Source organism: Stegodyphus dumicola, chromosome 4 (genome assembly GCF_044657685.1).
Source record: "Stegodyphus dumicola isolate Sdum_Otavi_A_Nest chromosome 4, ASM4465768v1".
NCBI classification, from domain to species: domain Eukaryota; kingdom Metazoa; phylum Arthropoda; class Arachnida; order Araneae; family Eresidae; genus Stegodyphus; species Stegodyphus dumicola.
The window spans coordinates 235,537,589-235,562,021 of NC_140771.1; the positions used below are offsets into that span (position 1 = coordinate 235,537,589).

Sequence of the window (24,433 nt, forward strand, 5' to 3'; positions counted from 1 at the left end):
GAAGGGGGCTTTTTAATGCTTTGTGTATTACCTTTATTTACTGAATATCATGCTCTTTGCATTTAAACCATAAATTTCAATTCAACAGCAATATCACGAAATATTTAAAAGAGCGTATCGTGAGTATTTCAGATACACAGTCTCGCACACTGGAGATAAAAATGTGTTTTTATTGTGTACAGTGTTGCCACTACTTGCTTTGAAATTGTTGATTTTCTTAATCAAAAATTCATAAATGCTTTACAAAATATGAAATAGATAATAAAACAAATTCCAAATTTGGACTTCCAGGTGCCCATATTCTGGTGGAGACGTACGTTATTCTAACTTTTATGTCTCTAGGTACCGTTGTTTGATCACAGTTGGAGAAACATACATACATTTATGCAGATTCTTCATTATTTAATTTATTTAAATATGATACAGGGCTCTAATAGTTGGTGGCAACAATCTAAAAAGTGATTCGCAGTTTAGAGTGAATCAACGCAAAATGCGAAAACGAAATTAATAGCCCTTTTGGGCTAAAAATGTGCCTTTGCAGAAAAGTAACACTTTATTCATATAATGCATGTGTGTGTGTGTGTGCAAATAAACTATAAACAATAAATAACAGTGACTAAATAATTATATAAACAAAACAGCGGTTGATTCATAATCAGCCATTTAAATATTTTTTAATTCTAGGCACCTGGACAAATATTTCCTCCATTAATTTTGTTGCAGTTTTTGTATTGATTTAGTTATTTATAAATAGAATTAATTAAGATCATTTTATTTTGAATTTAGGTTATTTTGAAGAGGAAGGCATAAAAAATGAGCAGTGCCCTTGCCGGGACTCGAACCTAGACCTCTCGAGTACGCGCCAAGTGTGCATTACACCACTAAGGCATGCAGGAACGAGGGAGAAAATACCTTATATACTCCCCCTTTTAAAGGGGGACTGGGGATTAGAGGACGTAATCGCTAAATTCTGGTGGTTAAGAATCAACATCTACCACCTTTTAGCTCGGGTGCCACTGTAGAGGCATTAGGTTATTTTGAAGCAGAAGACATAAAAAATGAACATTGCCTTTCCGGGTCTTGAACCTGGACCTGCCGAGTGTGCTAACCATTACAACCATGAAAGCATGCAGAAAGGAGAAAATTGAACAATGTCTTTCTGAGACTCGAACCTGGACATCTTGAATACGCGCCAAGTGTGCTAACCAGTAAAACCATGAAGGCATGCAGAAAGGAGGGAGAAAATACCTTATAATGTAATCTAATCATTTAGTCTGCAAATAATTCATTATTGGCTCACTATATTGAAATATTTTCAAATATACGCAAGCAGACAAAATTATTCTAAAAGTTGATATTTTGTCCAGAATAGGTTTTGCCATCTGTGATATCTGGGCATTTTGTGTATCATTGGAAACAATGCTTTTGAGTGCAAGTATTAATTCTATTAAAATTTCTCATTCCTCCATTAACAATAATACTTTTATTAGAGCTGTTAGAATAAAGTAAACAAATGAAGCAGAATAATCTATTTGTCTCTTTATAGAAACTCAACCATTTTCTATTACTTCCGTTAGGATAATAGAACAGTAGATGAGCCAGCAAATATTTTGAAGCTGAAGGTTGGCAGGGATTGTTTCCTGATACAATCCTGCCGATCTTGAGCTGCTGTCGGTCGTGCAAAATAGAAAGCCGACAAACATGAAAAGGACGATGATGATATGCTTGTTGTTCTATGGTAATATTTTGTAAATTTGTTGTGTCTGTTGTTAGCAGCACCGAATTGTCCACACATGTGTTTGATATTTCAGCTTCAAATGTTTTTGAAATGGTGGCCTCTTCTTCTTGTGTTTTCGCAGTAATTTTCATGGGAGAAGAAGCTGGTTTTGAAAATCCAGGATACACATCTGTGATTTTTTAGCAATGTTTTGCAGAATCCTTCATTAGTTTTAGTCTCTTTTCTCAAAGTTTCTGTGCATCTCTTTTGAGTTTTCGTTTAGCCATTTTATGTACCTAAAGCGTAATGTAAAAAACTTCAAGTGCAATATTTTTATCAACTTGCGTTATTCAGTGACTCAGTATAATTCGCTAGAGAGTCTTTTTAATTACAGTTATAATGCAATATTTTCAATTTCACAATTAAATTAGAACTTGACTGCACTGTATTTTCATTAATCTACGACTGCTGATGTTGTCGACTATAGGCTCTACTCTGCTTCTACTCTATAACCTACAGCTGCCATATCTCATTCGAGTCTGAGTGTGATATGTGGCCCGCGCATCCATGTCTCCCTCATGCTCAGGGCTGTCTCGCCCGGTCATCTGTGTCAATTCGACAGTTCGAGTTCCTTGAACGTCCCAAAACCACTCGGGTCCTATCTGCCACTGTATGTGAAGTATCTAAAGGATTTATATTTAATTATTGAATTAGAAAAGTAGTTAATTAATTTATAATTAATGGAGTTTGTAATTTATGAAATATTTTCTGTCTTTTTTTATATAATACCTTATACATTTAAAACTCTAATATTCAAAAAAGTTATTAAAATTTAAATATTGAATCTTAATGATTAGTATGTTTATGAATAAGTTTTTTCAATTAACATGTGTACCTTTAGTTAAAAATAAATTGAGAATTCTAGTTATTAGTTATTTACAATATATAAAAATTAGTAGGATATTAATAGCTTACATTAAAATGCTTTTATGCTTTTTTTTTTTTTTTTTTTTTTTTTTTTAATTTCAGCTCTTTTTCTTCCTGGATTTTGTGAACCATGTCGAGGGAAAGATAATGCATTAAATAAACCTATATGTATTGCATGGAGTAGTTACAGTCATAATCATTATATTCCACTTGTTGGAGTGCAAGGAAGTAAGTAACTTCACATCTAAGTGTAATTGATCAGTTTAATCAAATATTAATTATTATTCAGCATTAATAATTTTATCACTAGTATTAAATATTTGAATGTTTAGTCAATTCTGTTGTATCAGTTCCTAAATGCCAATACTTGAATTACAAGATTTTGTAGTGACCATGTTCTTTATAGCAATGTATCATGTTGCTAAAATATTTGTCTCATTAATTTTGATATTTTCTTGTAACTGATATGTATTTGACAAATATTTTTGTGAGTAATGCTTAGCAGATTATTTTATTGTGTCTGATTGTACCTTTGCTGAATAATATTTTTCTAAATGATTCTGATTATAGAATTTTTGGTACTCTGTTATTTAGAATATAGCTATTGCCTTTAATCTGTTAGCTTGCAAAAAATTAGTCATCAGAAAATTTGCAACCTTTTGGTGGGTGAGCAAATAATCAGAAAGTACCTTCTAAACTATCGATGAGGTCAATGTAGGGTTATGCATTGGCGATGATTGCTTGATCTTGAACTTGTGCACTGTCTGGGTTTGCTTCTTTGACCATGACCTAGCAGAAAAAAGTTTGCACACATAACTCTCTGACGTGTTTTTATTCGTCTACAAGCGTAACCATCAGTGAGTATAACCATTTCGCTGAATGTAACCGCTATGACCTTTAGATTATCACTGAGGTATCAAGAGAACAAAAAATATGGCATAAGTTAATAAAAGCATCCTTAATGGTTGGAATGCATTTAATGTAAAATCACATAAGAGCATAACCTCTCAAGCTATTGTGAAAAATACCATAGTGAAATATTCTGTTATAATATGGGAATTTAATGTTAAAATTTGCAAATTTCAAGTTTCTAGTAGAGAATGTAAATGAAGTAGAAACATTTTGAAAAAATTCGTGCTGATATATTAGTCAATACACAAATTGTAAGGGGTAGTTCATTTTCATCTGTAAGTTTTTGAAAATTCTACAGCTTTACTGTGCCATTACAAAATTAGAAAATTTTAAGGGTCTTGCTGAGAATGAAAATGATGTAGAAAAATTTTGGAAAATTTTATAGGTACAGTCAAAAGTCTTTAATCTGGACGTCCATAATCCAGAATGATCTAGAATCTGGACCTCAAAGCTACAAACTTTCTGCATAATGAACTGGAAGTTGATCTATCCTTATCTTCAGGGCAGATGTTTTTATTTTATTCGGCTTATACCATATTCGACGGCATATAAGACGCACTTTTTTTCCTAAATTTGGTCTCAAAAAAGTTACCTGCGTCTTATACGTGAAGGACACTTAACTTTCAATACTGAATGCTATTTTTAGCCTGTATAAATGTCTAGACACACATAACTTTTTCTATATCTGCCATAAATATTTTGCGCATGCATGAAATATCTGTCGCCAAAAAGCGCCAAAGCTTGAAGCTGATGTCGAAGTTCAAACAGGTTCGACGGTCACATTACGTCTGTGGATGTTACGTCGGTCAAATAGGAAATATGGATGAAATTCCACTCACATTTGATGTACCATCCAACAAGACTGTGGGTATTAAAGGGTCTAAATCAATAACCATAAAAATCATAGGTAATGAAAAAACCCGATACAGTCAAAAGTCGTTAATCCGGACTCGTCGGGACTTCGGCGATTCCGGATTATCGATTTTTCCGGATTATAGATCATCAGTTTAAATCTCGTAAGATGGCATGCAGAAATTCTAAAATTAAAAATGTGAAACCGTAATTTATGAAATAAAGAAGAATTATGATCTAAAGTGTATCAAAATTTGCAAAAAGAAAAAGCTTAATATTTATTTGTTTACTTTATTAAACATTTCTTTCAATGTAAGTTGTTTAAGTTTTGCTTCGTTTCATGTGATAATACTTTCTATTTAATTCTATTAAACAGACATAATTTCTTGTTCAGTTACAAAGTTCCGCCGTTCAAGTCCTATAATTGCTGTGTCAAGAACACCGACTAATTTGTCAATCGAAATTTTTTTGTTTTCAATAACCTCTGTCACTTTTCTTCGCTATCGGAAGCGAATTATAATGACGAGGAACTTGTTTTAAATCATATCAAAGACGGAGCATATTGAGATGAAATACTACATTTGGTAAGGAATTATAAGCCAAATAAAATAAAAACATCTGCGCTGAAGATAAGGATAGTGCTGACAAATCAAATTCCAATTCATTAGGCGCCCGCCGCCGAGCAACGTGAAATTGATAAACAGATTTCGGATTTCAAAACATACTTTCGCTTTAGATCCTTTACATACTAACAAATATATATCGGAAATTCTATTTTATATAATCGAAAGTTTAAGCTTACTTTTATAAAATTGCTCTTACAGTCTGCAAAAAATAATAAACCGGATGCATTTCGAAAATTAAGGAACAACGCAATCATCAACATTAACTGAAATAGATAATTAGATAATTTTAGCTTATACGTCCATTATACATAAAATGCGCACCTCGAAAACGTATTCTGCACTTGGGCACACTCATATGCGCAGTCGTAAAAGGTCTTACGCGCACGCGTGAACGCCTCTGCGCATGTGTCAACGTGGCGCATGCACAGAAAGTTTTTAGTTTTGATGTCCAGATTATAGATCATTCCAAATTATGGGTGTCCGAATTAACGACTTTTGACTGTATATGGTAGTTCTAACATGTTATGCTGTTGGCATAAAACTACCGCCGTTTTTCATATTCAAAAGAAAACTTCCAACGGGTGTAATTATTCATGTTCATCCGAAAGGCTGGATGGACGAAGCTGGAATGAAACTGTGTTTACAGAACATATGGGCAAGGTGACCTGGTGAACTCTTAAGAAAACCGTCTCTTTTGGTTTTCGATCAGTTTAGCGCCCATAGAACTGAAACCATAAAGATTAAAGCGAGAGAATTAAAAACCCAGATAGCTGTCATTCCTGGTGGACTGACTAGCCAATTGCAGCCTTTAGATGTATCGGTGAATAAGCCATTTAACGATGGAACAAGTGCATAGGAGAGCCACATCACGCCCTCACACCCTCAGGTAGAATGAAGCAGCCCTCTATTTCACAAGTGTGCGAGTGGGTAAAAAGATCTTGGGAGGATGTAAAGGCTGAAGTAATTTTTAAGTCCTTTAATAAGTGCGGAATCAGTAATGCTCTAGACGGAACAGAAGACGACACATTATTCGAAGAAGGTGATACTAGCAATGATGGAAACAGTAGTGATAACAATATTCTTGTTTTCGATGATGATGATAGTAAAAAGGGTTTTTATGGTTTTGAAAGTGATTAAAGTCTAATTTCATGATAGGCAACTGTAAACGCAACGTATTAATTTTTATTTAAAATGTATTTTCCCAATTGGCAACAACAGTTTTTTTCTGAACGGTAATGTTTTTTGAGCAGTAATGTTGACGGTAATGTTTCTGAATAAAGCAAGTATTTAACAATTAATGTTTGACGGAATGTGTTTTTAATAAACTAATTAAATGCTAACATTTCAGAAGTGGGATAAACTAGAATTATTATCTAGATTTAACAACGTATTGCCGTAACGTACGCTAAGCCTAAACTGAATGCGGAAGCTCGCCAAAACTGAAAGTAGAAAGGTACGTGAATTTATAAACTGTTTGTTATGTCTAAGTATTAAACGGAAAGAACTTAAGTATAATTATTGTATTAGTATTTGAAAATTGAAGTCTAAGATGGCTTATTTGGCAAGAGGCAAAAAATGTGATTTAAAAGAACTTGCTTTGGAACTTGATGTAGATGTCCCTTCTGATATTAAAATTGTAGGCTTAAGAGATATGATTTTGAATAGTAAGAATTATAACAAAGACTTTACTAAACAAATGCTAGATAGAATTATAAATGATCGTTTAGACAGGGAAAAGTTAGAAATTTTAGAAAAAGAAAAAGATAAGCAAAGAGCATTTGAACTTGAAAAATTGAAAATAGAAGCGGAAATCAGAAGTAGTAATGTAAATGATTCTGTTCCTTCTAATGTTAGTAGAAGTAATATTTGTGATATGAGTAAATTAATGCATAAGTATGATTTGAATGAAGGTGATATAAGTTTTTATCTAGTTTTATTTGAGAGACAGGCACGACGTATTGGGTTAGAAGAACAAAACTGGGTTTCTCAGCTGTTGGGTCTATTGCCTTATGAAATAACTCAATTAATTGCCCGTGAATCAGAAGAAAAAGCTAACGACTATAAGCACGTTAAGCAACTGCTACTGAGAAAATTTAAGATAAGCCCTGAACAGTTTCGGCAAAAGTTCGTTGATCATATTAAAACATTGCGTAATACGTGGAAGGACTTCACGTTTGAATTAAAAAATTATTTTGAAGAGTGGCTTGCTGGATTAAATGTAACAGATTTTGACTCTTTAAAACAACTTATTATCACTGATCAATTAAAGAAAAGGGTCCCCGCTGCTATCCGAGATCATTTCATTGATGATTGGTCTAAATTCATTAATCCTGAAGAGTTGGCTGAAAAACTAGATGAATATGAAAATATTCGGGCAAGGATAAAAGTACTTCAAGTAGAAAATAAAACTTTTAGGTATAATTCAAAGCCCAAATCTGGTTCTAAATTTTATGAAGGATCCTATAATCAGTATTCAAGACAAAGAAATGTTAAAGATTCCATGCAGACAGATGGTAATTTCAAAGTGGGTTTTAAAAACAGTTTTAATAATAAATACAATCTGAGGGATAAATTTTATAAAACAGACGAAAGGAAAAGGGAATATAATTCTGGCATCCCCAATGAAAAGGGTGAGCCGAAATGCTTCAATTGTAATGATTATGGACATATAGCAACGGATTGTCCTCAGCCTAAAAAAGAAATTATTTGCAGGAAATGTAATGAAAAGGGTCATACTTTTAAAAGGTGTACGTCTAACCAGAATTCAGGTGTTTCACCAGCTGTATATTTAAAGTATGCTCGCATCAATAATGGAGAAGAAATTACTGCAATCATAGATACGGGTTCTAGTTCGTGTTTATTGAAACAGTCTGCGGCTAAGAGACTGAATCTTATTGTAAAACCTGATGTGGAAGAATTGTTTGGCTTTGGGAACCAGAATAAACCAGCCACTAGAACATTGGGAAAAGTAACTGTTAACTTAGAGATTGATAATGTGGAAGGAAAGGACATTACAGTTCTAATTGTAGGAGATGAAACGCAACCATGCGACTTGGTCGAACATGGATTGATTTACCGCATATTGCATACGCCAAGATAGGAAATACCTTGCACATACACTATGCTAATGACTGCCCATTTTCACAGTTGCAAAATGATAGCAACACTCCGCGAATTAAACTGAAGGCTTCCCAAGAAACTCAAATCGAAAGTAATATGGTTAATTTCGGGAAAGTTAAAACTGATGAAATAAATAACGGTTATGTTTTAATAAGGGGATCGGAAGATGAGTTAGGCTCATTATTGGAAGTAATACAGGGAGAAACAGTGATACCAGCCACTAACTACAGCGATCGAAAACTAATTTTGAAAGAGAATCAATTTATCGGTAGAGCGGAAGCCTATTTGCATGAAGTCGTATAAAACCAATGCCGAAGAGCGTGCTTCTATAAAGAAGATAATAAATGAATGGAAGAAATATGGAATTGTTACTGAAACAAGGTCTCCGTATGCTAGTCCAGTTTTACTCGTAAAGAAAAAAACAGGTGAATTACGATTAGTGATAGATTATAGAAAGTTGAATTCGCAAACTGTTAAAGATAAATTTCCACTCCCGAGGATAGATGATCTTCTTGAATGTCTTAGTGAGTGTAAAATTTTCACTACATTGGACTTAGCTCATGGATATTTGCAGATTCCTTTAACTGAAGAAGCGAAACTGAAAACAGCTTTCATCACTCCAGATGATACTGGTCAATTTGAACGTATGATCTTTGGGTTAGCTAATGCACCTGCAGAATTTCAGAGGCTTATGAATCAAGTTTTAGGTCCGTTGCTTAATAAAGAAGTATTGTGCTATTTGGACGACATATTAATTCCGGCTAAATCTTGGGAAGAAATGATGGAAAAACTTAGGAAAGTGTTTAATAGATTGAGAGAAGCAATGCTGACATTGAAACTGACAAAATGCGAATTTGGAAAAGATGAAGTTGAGTATTTGGGATTTCTAATAAAATCAAATAATATGCAACCTGGACCAAGAAAAGTACGAGCCATATTAAACTTTCCTAAACCAACCAGTGAACATGAAGTTAAACAATTTTTAGGTCTTACAAGTTTCTTTAGAAGGTTTGTACCGAAATACGCAAAGAAAGCTGAGCCTCTAACGAGACTGACGAGGAAGGATGAAACATTTCGTTGGAACGAAGATCAGCAAGAAGCATTCAGTACTTTAAAGGATCATTTAACTAATGAACCAATAGGAGCATTATATAATCCCGAAGCAGAGACTGAAGTGCACACAGACGCGAGCAACAAAGGACTGGCAGGAATGCTGTTGCAAAAAGGTGAAGATAGAAAGTGGCATTTAGTTTATTGTGTAAGTAAAGGAACAACAGAAACAGAAAAGAATTATCATTCAAGCAAATTAGAATTAATGGCTATAGTTTGGACTTTGACATGACTTCGACAATTTTTAATTGGAATCCGATTTACGGTAATTACAGACTGCCAAGCTTTAGTTTATTTAAATGCGAAGAAAACTTCAAATCCTCAGATAGCAAGGTGGAGTAATCTGATCCAGGAATACAATCTTGAAATAAAGCACAGGCAAGGCAAAAGAATGAGTCACATAGATGCATTGAGCCGATCGCCAGTTGATCAGCCAGAAGAAACTTTATAATTGAAAACAACTTGGAATTTTGTTTAATGCTAACGATAGATGAACAAATTCTTATGATTCAGCATTCAGATCCAGAATTACGCAAATTAATAGACATTTTAAAGAAAAAGATAAATGATAGAACGAATGTAGAGAAATATGTAACTGAAAATTACGTCTTGAAGAATAATCGATTGTTTCGTAAAGTGAAAGATCAGGAAAAGGAGAAATTGTTATATGTCATACCTAAATCGATGAGAAAAGGTATTGTAGTAAAATTTCATGATCTTTTGGGACATTTTTCAGCAGACAGAACTGTTGCCAAAATCAAGGAATCATACTGGTTTAAAGGAATGAAACGATATGTTATGCGTCACATTACGATGTGTTTCGAATGCCTAGTAAATAAAATGCCTAGTGGTAAGAAACAAGGAGTACTGCATCCAATTAGACCTGGTAAAAGACCTTTTGCAATTATACATATAGATCATTTAGGACCATTCGTAAAAACTTCAAGAGGAAATACAGAATTATTTGTAATAATTGATAATTTTATGAGATTTACATGCTTATATCCTATGAAAAGTACTGCAACCAAGTATATGTTAGTTGCATTGAAGAGTTTTGTAGATGATTTTGGGTTACCAGAAAAAATTATCAGCGATAGAGGAACATGTTTCACAGCGAAGGAATTTCGAGAGTACTGTCAAAATAATGGAATCAGTCATACACTCAATTCAACTCAGCGTCCAAGTGGTAATGGAATGGTGGAAAGAGCAAATCGAACAATTTTGGCTACGATTAAAACGAGTATGGAAAATCCGAATCAGAGAGACTGGGACAAAAAGATTAAGGAATGCGAAAGAAATCTAAACAATATGATAAATAAGACTACAAATAAAACTCTTTTCGATATGCTTCACGGTTATTCACCAAAATTGAACGACGGATTGATGAGGATGATTACAGATGAAGACGCAGAGGTCGTAACTAAGTCAGGATGCCCAAATGTAAATGCAACGTATTAATTTTTATTTAAAATGTATTTTCCCGATTGGCAACAACAGTTTTTTTCTGAACGATAATAATTTGAATGGTAATGTTTTTTGAGCATTAATGTTTCTGAATAAAGCAAGTATTTAACAATTAATGTTTGACGGAATGTGTTTTTAATAAACTAATTAAATGCTAACACAACGTTTTCCTTGAATCCGTGTTTTTTGCTGTTTCTGCTTTATTTTGTATTATGTTTGATTGCTTGCCGTTCATTCATTTATTCATTATTGAAATTTACATATCATGTTCAAAATAGCTTGCCGTTTGTTAATTTTCCTTAATAAAAATATGTTTGGTAATTGCATTCAATGATTGTTTATTTGGCTTTTATGAAACATGAGAACTAAAAGAAACCACATTTTAAGTTATTGTGGTACAGTGCTGTTGCGCGGACTATTGAAACTTTTTTCCTTGTGTGTGGCGTTCTAAATAAGAGTGTGTCTTATATGCCGTCAAATACGGTAATTCCTTACTAAATGTAGTATTTCATCTCGATGTACTTTGATATGATTTAAATCAAATTCCTCGTCATTATAAATATCACAAATACACATCAAATAGTTTTCTGGTTGCAATTTCCTAATTTCGACTATGTGTAATGTATGCTTTATGCATGCGCGTGTTCAAAGAAATGTTTAATAAAGTAATAATGTTTAATAAGGTTTTTATGCCTTTAATTAACTTGCATGTTATAGATGTAGAATTATCAACTATTTAAAAGTTGTATAGGTGTGGCTAAGCCTAATTTTTTTACCATAGCAGCCATATTTTTTTACATTTGAAACTTAGCAGAATAGTGGATTTGTTGCAAATCTAGAAACCTTTGCAACAACAAAGATAACATCTTCTTTTATTATTTTGAATTAAATCATGCTTTATCCATTTTAGAATTATCATTTCAGTTATTAAATGATCTTGTATATTGACTCAGCATAGCGTCCACAAGAAATTAAGTCAGCTTCTACACCTTCAGCACCATTTTGTCGAGTGGGACCAAAACAAATCTTTGAGTTTTTTTAGTTATGCTTTTATGATTTTTTAGCTATCAGCTATATGGATTAACTATAGCCGTGGTACTGATCAAGTGGTTAAAAGTGCTAAACCTTTTGGTTTGTCCTGCATTTGAACCCAAGCAAATGGGCTGGCTGCATAGTTGGATTTGTGGTTTTCCTCATGTGTGTAAAATGAATGCAAGCCAGATTTTCCTTCAAAAGTTCTTCCTCCTCTTAGGTAGATAGCCGTAGTGTGTTTCATAATATTCGTATGACCTAACCTGTTAACCATATTAACTGCAGGTCATGTATTAAGAATGATAAAATCGTTATTTCAATTTTTTGGGGGAAATAACTCACAAAAAGATACAAATAAGATAGGCTGTGGTCATCCCCAATAACAGATTTTTGGGGTATTTTATTATGAGACTAGAGAATGCTATTCCCAATTGTTCTGTTTTATCTAGTATCAAGCCCAATATGTGAGGAATAAAATAAGCCAATATGGGCATCAAAAGTGCAGATCATAGCATTAAGGAAAAGTACTCCTCTTTTTCCATGGCAATTCATTAAGAATATTTCTTCAAATATTGTGGGTTCATCTTTGTGAGCATTTAAAGCTTTCACTGTAAATTGATTGCAGAAGTTTGTTATAATTTAAAATTTAAAATCTGTCAAAGAATATAAAGTCATCTTTCAGTTGAATGCAAATAATAGTGAAATTTCTTGGCAAGAAATTAGGGGTGTAAAAGATATCCAGTAAACATCCATTTCCTGTCATACCTTACCAAATATTTGGCAATAACCAGGTATTATTGTGATATAACCGAACATCCAGCAAATTAAATATATTCACAGTTGTCTCTTTAAATCTCAAGGCACATATGGAATTTTTATTATTTTAAAATAGTAGAGCAAAATAATTTTCTCAATTACAAACAAAACAAAAATTTTTTTTTTTTTTTTTTTTTTTTTTTTTTTTTTTGAATGCAGATTTTCTAGGAAGTACAAATAAGTTTGAATAAAAAAACAGGGCCACCAGTAAGTTATGGTTAAAATTGATGTAAGATGTCATATCATATGATTGGACATCTGCTAACAACATAACCTTCAAATATTATCAAATATCTATAATATAATTTTGTAATGAGAAATTCCCTCCCTCCCCACTGTATTCACCAGATATTGCTGCTTCTGATTATTACTTGTTTCGATTAGTAGCGCATGGCCTGCCTAAGCAGCACTTCACATCGTATGAAGATACCAAAACTTGCGTTGATTTGTGGATAGCCTCAAAAGATAAAGGTGAAGCGTTCTTCTTACACAGTTATCCATGTGCTGCCAGAAAGATGGGAAAAAGTAGTGGCTAACGATTGACAAAACTTTGAATGAAATATATTGTACCATTCTTTCACAATAAATGCCCATTTTTTTTTTATTAAAAAAAGGCAGGGACTTATTTGTACTCCTGATACAAAGTAATAGAAAGCTTCAAGGTTACTTCATTACTGAAAATTTATACCTAAAAATACACTGTCATTTTCAGAAATAATAAATTATGATGCTTGAATAATAACACCTTAGCTTTTATGGGATGGGAAAGAATTCTATTTCACCTCTTTACATAAGACATATCCATTTATGAAAACAGCCTCTCGCCATATGTGGTACTAAATGGTGAAAAAAGATTTTTCTTAACTATTTTGGGTTGTTTTGCATAATAAAAAATCATATCTTTTTGATTTTTTTCCTCTGTGTTGGATAATGTTTTTAACTACCCAAACTCATGTTAAATGATTTTTTTGGAGGGGGAGAGGGAACTTTTTTCTAGTATTTCATTGTGAAAAAAAAATTGAGTTCGTCTGTAGTTTTAGAACGTCAGAATATTAAATTTTTCTGTTGCAAAACTAAGTATATTTTTTATCTAGATATAATTTTTTTAATTAAAAACAATTGTCTGTCTATCTCTGTGTATATATATTTATTGTAAAAAACATGTAGCATCAATAAGAGCTGGTCTGTAGTGGGTGGGAAGAGCATTCATTTAATATCACAAGAATATTTATTGAAATAGCCTGGGTCGGATAATTTCTGCTAGAGTTAGTTCAAAAGCTGATGAATTAAAATAAGAATTTTATCTTGCCCTATTCTTTTTTTAATTCCTTGTAAGAAGTAAAACAGAAATATTGTAATTGCGAAAAGTTTCAAGCATCACATTTCGATGCAAATATTCATTTTTACTGCTATTGAATGCAATTTAATGATGTTTTTGCATGACATCTGTGTGTAAGGACAGAATAAAGGACTCTTTTTCCCAAAAAAATTTATAAAATTAATTTAAAAGGAATTCTGAAGAGAATTTTTTGTGGTGTCTGTTTGTACATACATTTGTATGTACGTGTCTCGCATAACTCAAAAACGAGTAGCCTCAGAACGTTGAAATTTGTATATAGGACTGTTATAACATGTAGATGTGCACCTCATATTTTGGTTGCAATCGGCCACACCAAAAGTATATAAATATATGTATATATATATCTAGTATGTTACTCGGCTCAGTGATCTCAGTTTCTTTATTCTTATATGCTTGTAAATTGTGCATTTTTTGCTTTAAAAGTGATTGAATTATGTTGTTCTTATCTTCCGGTTAAGGTTTTTATGCCTTTAGTAAATCTCTATGCAATCTCTTTGTAGAATTATCAATAATTTAAAAGTTGTTTAAGTGTGGCTAAGCCTAATTATTTTTGCCATGGCAGTTGTTTGTTTATATTTGAAACTTGGCAGAATAGTGATTTGTTGCCAATCTAGAGAAACTAAGCTTTGCAACAATATAAATATTTTGAGTTTTATGTATTTTAGCCTTATAGAGAAGTGAGGACTGAATTAATTGAATGAGAAATGCTGAATCGTCTGTGAAAAAACTGTCTTTTTTCTTTTTTGTTTGTTTGTTTAATTTCTTTTATACATCATTTTAGATTTATTATAATATTTGAATAGAACATGTGTCAATGATTAGATAATTCTTCAGATGATATAAATTTTGCGCATTTTGAGTTATAAAATGTAATGCTGTTAAGGGAACTATGCGTAGCGCCAGAGTGTCTGTATGGTAAACAAATATAGTGAATTTTAAAGAGTCCATTTATTCTATTGTGGTTTATGCACTATTGAGGAAGTAGATATAATTCAATCCAATAAGTTTAAATGAAATGCAAGAAAAATTCCATATAGTTTAATATTCCGTACAAGGAATTCATGTGGTGTACATATCAGGTTTTTTTTTTTTTTTTTTTCCTTTGTGCGTGTGTGTGAGATTTATTGAAAAAGAAATTTTCTCATTATAGAACCTCTTCCTGTTCTACCAGCAGCATTATTGCCAAAAGTTTGGGGTATGCCTCAGAATAGTATTTTTTTGTACATAGAATTTGATGCTAATGGCAGCTGTACTGTTGGCGGCAGCCGGGCTTTAAGTGATGGTTATGTTCAGCGTTTGGTAGGAGCAATGGAAGTTCTCTTTACTGAACAGAATGGCATTCATCCCTCATTAGTAGCTGACAGCAAATTGTTCTTGTTTTCTGACAATGGTAAGTTTATGAAATGAAAGTTAATGACATTGTTAGGGCTACAATTATTTAAATATATGTATGCCTTTCAAAAGCATATTATAAATATAATGAAGTCGTAATTTAATGACTTATTTTCATTGATTTTTATGCTTAATGAGTTGATTATATCCTATTATAAATAATAACAAAAATGTACTAAAGTGTTTGTCTTACACTTTCTCATGACAGTTTACATCCACTAAAATATGGCTGCACATATTTTATCATTACATATAGTAGTTGTGTATAACCTTTTAATAAATATGAATTCACTGAAGAATTATTTTACTTTGAAAACTCTAAAGTGCTGTGTAAATAAAACAAAACTTTAAATATTATGGTTAAATGTTCATTTTAAAAAAGAATTAATTTTAGATTTAACATTATTGGTTACATTTTACAGTTAAAACTCTTAGAAGTTCCGTCTAGCTGCAAATACATAGGATCCCTTCTGTCTTCAGCAGAAAAGAAATTCCCAATTTATCTAGGACTTTTGATCAAGGTTTAACATTAGGTTAGCAAACAACAGTTCCTATGTTTGACATTAGGATAAATCTAAAATATTTTATCATCTCTTGTTTTGTGTTCCATAGTGGTAATGTTTAAAAATTATTTATATATAGTTTGTTTAAAATATACGTGCATATTGGGAGTTTTTTTCTGTAAGCTATGAATCCGTATTGAAATAATTTATATCGGCAAGACAAACACTTTGTAATAATGCAGAAATAATTATTTAATCAAAAATGTCCTGTCCTCGCCAAAAAAATGAAAGAATTTAATTAATGTGTATAATATATCAGCAACTTTAAATGGTCATTTACTACCAAGCATATTGATGCAAAATCTAACTAAATGGCGACAGCACTAATGATATGTAAAGCTTCATGAAAAGAAGGACTATTTTATTAAATCCAGGATAAATGAGACAAATACAAAATAGATTTCACCAGGTTAATTTTAGATTATGCAGAAGACATAGTATTGCCAATTTTAAGTAACATATCCAAAAACATTTTATTTTTCATGCACAGGCCACTATATGATTTGAATGAGTTAAGAATCTAGATGGTGACAGTCAGTGCTGCATTGATGTTTATTTCGCCATTTTGCAGATGGCTTCTCATGCCAGTCAATAATGTGCTTATGGTTAACTTGCAGATGTTCATGTCTAGCAGCTGTCAATTCATTCACTTAAATAACTAAAAATCTAGAAGAGAAAAATTCCTGAATTGATGTTCATTCTTCCAGCTTATTTGCGATCAGGCTATCACATCTGGCACTTTGTTTTACATTTTGTGATTGGGTTCCATTAAGAGAAGAATATCCCATGTCAACTAAATAATAATACATTTTCAAGTCAGCCTCAGACCAATAAAAATGGTTACATTTTTATAGGTTTAAATATACAATCGGTCAAAACAAAAAAATATTATAAAAGGATGTAACAGTGTTGATAAATTTATGTCCATTTGAATATACTTTTTCAATTTTAATTGCTTTTTAAAGAACTTGAGAATTTTCATAATTAATTGCATCTACAACATTAAAATGATTTTAATTTGGACTTGCATTTTGTCTAGTTTGCATGTGATATCAAATCTAAAGCATATTTGAATTAGTATTGAACTGCAGATAAATAGTCTTAGTAATTAGATTCTATCTTATTCATCAGTATTTAACATGAAAACATCTTAAGTTTGATTTGACTAATTGAACCAGTTATATGTGTTGTAAAAGATGTTAGCAATGCAATGTATGATTTATGTTTGTAAAAAATTAATGTTATTCTGTACAAAAAGTGCAAACATACCATCCATGCAGTAGTAATAAATGAAGTAATTCTTGAAAAAAAACTGTATAAATTAAATGTCATTATATTATTAGTCTAAATAATAATGTTCCAACCAAGTATTTTAATCAAAAATTTCTAAATCTACACTCTGTGTGCACTGTTACTTTCATCAAAATAAAATTTAATGGTAATGACAAATTCTGAAACAATATATATCATGTATACATATAATTATGCACAACCTTATATACACAGGCTGTTTAAAAAATGTAACGACAGACTTTTGGGGAAGGTAGAACACATTATAAGATTGTGAATTATTTAACAAGTCATAACCGGAAACGTCAGAAGTAAATGGTAGCAGAGGTATAAGATTAGAAAGGCCACAAGAGAGTGATATTAGTTCGAAACATTTACTTGACATCATGAGTACAAATGGCATACAAGGTGAATACAGCTCTAATATTGCAACAGATGCTTGAAGTTTGCACCATTAGACACCAGATATGCCTAATACTTGACTGCTAGACACAGTCAAACACACCAGGGGTTTCTTTGATTGTAGCAACAGTGCAGTCAAGTCTTTCCATCATGAGATCCATTTCAGACTCAACAGGATAGTGATACATGATAGCTTTGAGGGCTCTCCACAGAAAGAAATCAAGGCTTAATAAATTAGGTAAGCATAGGAGTCAGGAAACCAGTCCACAATCCATCATTGTGGGAATGAACTGTTCAAACGCCTGTAAACAGCAAGTCCAAAATGCTCCATTGGAGGGAAAAACCTACTCCTGAAAGATCCATGCAGGATGGTAAAAGGTATGGCCCCGCTATGTAGTCATCGACCAAACCTGTCTACGTATTTACTGTGAAGCGATGTTGGGGGTTCTCTTGGGCCCACAAATGTGCATTATGCTGATTGAATATGTCGTCCCTATTGAACTCGGCCTCATCAGTGAACAACACATAAGCTGAAAATTCACATCTCGGACACTTTGTTGCAAATATCATTGTATGAAATGTGCACATGCAGGATGATCTTTGAGAAGCAGTAACTGAACCCTACGGAGATTAAAGGCATATAAAGACTCGGCATTCAAAAAATGCTGTGTACTGCTAAGAGGCACTCTTAACCCTCTGGCTGCTCATCCCGCAATTTCCACGGGCAAGGCAAATGTAGCAAAATCTGCGCATCCCGCGATTTCCGCGGGCGTGTGTTTTTCTTCCTTTATTGATTAGCGCATCCCGTTTTTTCCCCATTTGACCACTGAAATAAATTATATACAGTATTAGACATTTAGTTTACGTTTTGGACAACAAATATCGCTAGTTGTCCGCTAAATTGGGGCGTTTGAAGGCACGTGGTATTACCACTCAAACACGACATTTTGCCGCTTTTTTCTCACAGAAATGGCCGCTCGAAAATATTCAGCGATTATCTTGATTATTTAATTAAATTATTGAATTATTAATTAGATTTTTGATTATATTAATAATTAAATTGATTATTAATTAGATTTATTGAATCTCATGCAAAAACTGTGAAGTTGAACTTTGCCTTGAACCCCGTTTTGAACTCTATCATACTAAACTGCATTTTTAATGTATTTTTTCCTCAGTGCTTTATATTTTCTAAAATTTTATAATTCTACCTTTTATATTATGCAATAAATAGAAATTAACTGTAATTCGACTTAAATTTACTTGAAAAAAATTTTTTTGGTGATAAAATTTAAAAATTGGTATTTCTGGCAACTTAGTTTCTCATGATAAAAATCTATATAAAAAATATTTTCTAGAAAGAAAAAATGCATTTTTCAATTCTCCAATATACACTGGTGTGCAAAAATTAAGGACGAAGTCGAAAAATTAGCATATCAGCTGAACGAAAAGGCAGAGCGGACAGAAAGACCAATCACAAGATTAAGTAAGGTGATGTACGGTAGCACATGCGCAGATATGCAGGTAGACGTAATGGGGGAATGTCTGAGTAGTATAAAGCATGTTGTCGGTGTAAGATCAGTTTTTCTGGCAAAGAGATTGCACGCCGTATAGCAGTTAAAATCACACCGAGTTGCTGCCTCAGCGAGAAATGGCGAATAATCAATCTGTTAGACGACATCTGGATGCTTTTACCCGAGGTCGAATCATTGGGAAGTTGGAGGAAGGCCGCAGTGTGACAAGTGTGGCTGCAGAGTTCGGAATTGCTCACAGCATCGTTTCACGACTTTGGAGACAATTTCAAACTACAGGAACAGCTATCCGGGGGTTTAGTAGTGGTCGTCCACGAGGAACCACACCCGCAGATGACCGGTATATTGCCTTACAGGCCAGAAGAAACAGGCGGCAGACAGCGGGAGAAATCGCTAGACACACGACACAGGCAACTGGACGACCGATATTGTGTTTTACCGAGGCCAGAAGACTGCACGGTGGTGGTCTGTTTGCACGACGCCCTGTACGGTGTGTACCTCTAACGCCTGCCCATCGGAGAAGGCGTTCTCTGTGGTGCCGGGAACACCGGAATTGGAGAGACAATGAATGGGGACGAGTACTCTTTACAGATGAGAGCAGATTCAGTGAATAGCGATTCTCATCGCATACTCATCTGGAGAGAGCGGGGAAGCCGCAATCATCCCTCGAACATCATTGAAAGGGACAGGTATGGAGGTGGCGGTGTTCTCGTTTGGGGAGGCATCATGCTTGGTAGTCGTACAGACCTTCACATCTTCGACGCAGGTTCAGTCAACGGGACCCGTTATTGTAAGGAGATTCTTCTTGCATATGTGCGTCTTTTTAGAGGCGCTATGGGTCCGCAGTTACTTTTCATGGACGACAATGCACAATGTCATCGCATAGTAGCTGCTGAACATCTCTTAGAGAGTGAGGATATTGAACGTATGGATTGGCGGGCACGATCTCCGGATCTCAATCCCATCGAGCATGTATGGGATTTTCTAGGTAGGCGCTTGGCAGCTCGTACCTTACCACCAGTAACGATTCCGGAGCTTCGATTGGCGCTGCAAGACGAATGGGCAGCGATGCCTCAACAACTCATTGACACCCTCATTCTCAGCATGGGCAGACGCTGTGAAACCTGCTTAGCAGTCAGGGAAGATCATATCCCCTATTAAAGACCGGATGTTTCTTGCTGGACACCCATCACAGGGATGTTTCGGCCTTCAGTCGCATTGCGCTCCATGCTACTTTTTCAATAAAGCTTCTTTTTATCCCTCTGATTTCTCTTTTAGTAAGTGTTGCTTACATTACTCATGTTCTTACGTATTGGGGATCTTACGGTATTAAATGTGTTGATTTGGAAAGCTTTTGTACAAAGTTATATTGAAGAAACCATCTCGTCCTTAATTTTTGCACACCAGTGTATATAGATTTAAAATTTGCCAAAAAAAAAAAAAAAAAATTATACAATTTTTGAAGCGATTTCGGTCCACAAATTGAGCAGTCAGAGGGTTAAGGCAAATAAAAAAGCAGATATGCTTGTACTGAAATTAGTCTTCGCGACATCCAACACAATTTGTTCTGTAACGCCTGAATGCATTGATCGTAGCATACCCTCATTAGTCCTGATACTTCTTGATGACCCATACTCACACAAATTATGATGCACACAAGCCAACTCACTGTCGTGTGATTGATGCCTATTCTTGATAATAAACATTCTTGATAAATTTGTTCAGCGGCTTATCCATCGTCTCAGCTATTCCATATATTAAGTGCATGTCTGCAACCTCACCATTTATATACCACTGCATGCTCTTTGCATGCTGGCTACCACTAGAGACAAAATCCTCACTATCACTCCCAATGCAGTCATGCATAGCACTACCTAGTGGCACACAATGACATTTCAGATAATGGGTTGCTTTGCAATTCTCAATTATTATAATGTGCCCTACATTTACATTTTTATACACCCTGTATGAAAAAAAATATACATATGTTGTATACATAATTTACATAATTTAGCTTCTCGCATTGGCCACAGCTTAGACTCCCATCTCGCAGGTATGAATGGATGACCTGTATTTTATGCCCTTATAACTATGCCTCTATGCTCCCGTCTGAATGCAGCTTTAGTGGACTTGCTTAAAGGTTTATGACTGTACCTTAGTGTAAGCAAATTTTCAGTTCATTCTGGGTAGAGAGTCTCAGTTTGCATTCAGGCTAGCAACTGAAAATGTTCATTGAGTCAAAAAGATACAATACAAATTAATATGACAAGGGAAATTAAATTGGATGACTTGAGAGACTGAACAAAGAGGAAAGTACTAATAAAATTGCCCCCTGGGTTTTCAATAAAATGTAAGAAGTTCTGAATAAATTGTCATTTTTTTGCTGTAAAACTTGACATTTCATTAACTGGTCACCCTCTTGGTCAATAGTAGGTTAAGTTTGCATACCCTCTTGGTCAATAGTAGGTTAAGTTTGCATATATATAATTTCTTGCTGATTTGTATTTTAGTAAAATTTGATATATTTCCATCTTGCAATTTTTGTTCAGTTTATGTATCACAGGTATACAGGATTAAATAATTTTCATCATAAAAAAAATTGGGGGATAGTTTTTATTTTATTTATTTGTTATATGCATATACAAATGATTTTTTATTGTTAAATGTGATTTTTTTTAATCAACATGCATGTTTTAGCTGTGGTTCTCTATACTGATGATATAGTTTCTTCTGATATTTCTTTAGTATTTTAAAGTAATTGTATTTTTTGCCAAATTTTTATAGGAATCATTGGTCCTAAAACAGAAGTTGTAATTGAAAAGACAAAATTAGCTGTGCAGGAAGGTCGTCTGTATCGTTGTTTATTTTGTAAAGCCCTGTGTGAATTAAGACTGGAACAAAGCTGGTTGACCCCTGGTGGAGCTTTATATAATATAATTTTCTATACTTATAAAAAGATGAATCCAGATACTGAATACGAATTTCCTTTGCATGGTAAATTTAATAAATATCATTATTAAAAATTAGTTAAAAATTCTTTATGAATTTTAAAGTATGTTTCATACTTTTCAGATGCCATGAAATTTGCAGTGAAACATTAAATCACTTTTACATTTATGCAAATTAAACTAATTAGACATAAAACATATCTTAAATTTTTGCAAATATGAATCTTGAAAAATCATTGAATCTCTCATTTTAAAAATAAGAAGGGGGAGAAATTTCATTTAATAAACATATATTTATTAAGAACATGCAAATGGTATTTAGTAAATAAAGTTACATTTGAAAGTCTTGAATGATGAAGTCCATTTTTTAAAAAATAATGTAATTTTTTAATTACATTATTTTTAAATGTAATAATGTAAATGTAATGTAAATGTAATAATGTAATTTTTTAAAAATAATTTAAATAATTAAGGGACTCTTCTTTTCTCCTTCTTAATAAAACTTCCAAACAATTTAAACTCAAAGCAAATGTAGAGGAGATATGTTTTCCTCCCCACCCAAGTAACATAGAAAAACATTTAATATGGAATGTCAAGCTCTACAGAAAATTCTGAAACACATTTATTTTAAGAGATTAGCATGTAGGCATTTATGTCTCTTAGAATTTAGGTGGCACTTACTTAAAGATATTTGATTTACCAGTGTCATGTACCACTAATATTGCTAGTATTCCTTTTTTTTTTAATGAATCTTTTGACTTAATAAATCTAACCTTTCTGAAGTTTTGAGTTAAAAACCTATTGCGTTTTTCAAGTTATGAACTGTATTCTTGCAGGAATGCAGTTTCTGTCATTGCAAGCTGACCTCACAAGGGGATAATTTAAACTTATGATATAATTAAAACATAATTTAAACTTAACACGGAAAAAATATCACGATTTATTTGTCTGTAAAAATTATTGAAACTTGCAATACAATGAAAAGAATGCAAACAAAAATTATACCATTGCTTGTTGAAAATGAAGAATGCTTATGCGCATGGTGCCAGTTGGCTGTATACATGTAAATATATCTGCTTAAATTTTGTTATTTTTCTGAGTAAAATATGCAGAGAAATTAGAAATACACCTTGTCCTATTGTTGGTAAATTAAGGTTTTTGTAAATTATCTTGTTACTAAGCATTTTTGATAACTTTTTAATTAATCATTTATTTTATTGGTTTAAATTTGAATTTTAAAACTTGATTTATGACTAATGTCTTGTTGGTTATTTTACAACTGTTTAAATAATTTTATTTTTAATAGGTATTTCTTGTAAATATGATCCTGTAAAAGATGAACTTGTACCAATTATGAGTCGTACTGGATTGAAACAATGCACATGGTGTGAAAGGTATATTTTCTCATCAATTTTGTGATTACTCTTATATTTTATGCTCTTAAATATTGCAAAAATTAATGACTTTATTTTATAATTTTATGGTAAAGAAAGCTCTAAATTTTTTTCGTTTATAGTTGAATAGCTATTAAAAACTATTTGTGTTAATTCATAAGTGATATTGGGGCGTTAGACAATGTTTGGCTAAATCTCACTGCCAATAAAATCTTCAGTTTAAAAACTGATTCTGATACTTAATGTATTATTCCATTAAATGTAAAAGTTGGCTATCATTGAATCTTGAAAGTTAGCAGAGATCTTGCCAAAGTTACTCCAATTCTTCTTGCGGAATTCTGAAATAACTGATGCCTCTTTATTTAACAAACAATCAGTATTTGACCTGCTTTGTTTTTGTGTTTCGTAAAAGGCGTTCATTGATTTCTACTATTTTGTTAAGCTCTCTGATTCCAAGCAGCTGAACATACTGTGTCTGTTAACACACTCTTTTTCTGATGGTAGTATCTCATGACTTTGAAAATAATCCCCTGCTTGCTCTTCTGTAAAAGGGCAGTCTCAAATTTTTAATATATATATATATATATATATATATATATATTTTTCAAAATGCAGGGGAAAAGTTCAGTATTATACATGGGTTATTGAGGATAAATCAGGGTTTCATGAAACAAAAGTATAGGTGTTATGAGTGTGTTGTTACCTCATGCTTATCGATAACTAAATCTTGCTGCTTAGTAACAGTTTGACGGTCATTGGGACAAATGCAAGTACCCTGATTTTTAATGGTAAGCATAGCTGCAAACTCTCATGTTTTACTGAGAGCCTGGATCTCACTTTTCATCAGATCTCTGGTTGATCATTGAATCTCCTGGTTTTTAATTTTTAGGCTTTGCTAAGTTTCCTAGCAATAAATGAAATTTATTTAACTAATTAAATTAAATTATGTAAATTCCATTCCCTGCCCCTAGAAATT

At 32.9% G+C, this 24,433-nt stretch overlaps 1 protein-coding gene across 1 annotated transcript in view; it reads left to right on the plus strand.

Moving 5' to 3' along the window:
- Window positions 1–24,433, plus strand: part of LOC118183804 (deubiquitinating protein VCPIP1-like) — a 73,634-nt gene that overhangs the window by 15,490 nt on the left and 33,711 nt on the right. The window contains exons 3-6 of the mRNA XM_085816085.1: window positions 2,747–2,872; window positions 15,087–15,326; window positions 21,900–22,109; window positions 23,370–23,457. Of these exons, the coding sequence (XP_085672211.1) occupies window positions 2,747–2,872; window positions 15,087–15,326; window positions 21,900–22,109; window positions 23,370–23,457 (664 nt within the window). The remainder of the gene's footprint in view (window positions 1–2,746; window positions 2,873–15,086; window positions 15,327–21,899; window positions 22,110–23,369; window positions 23,458–24,433) is intronic.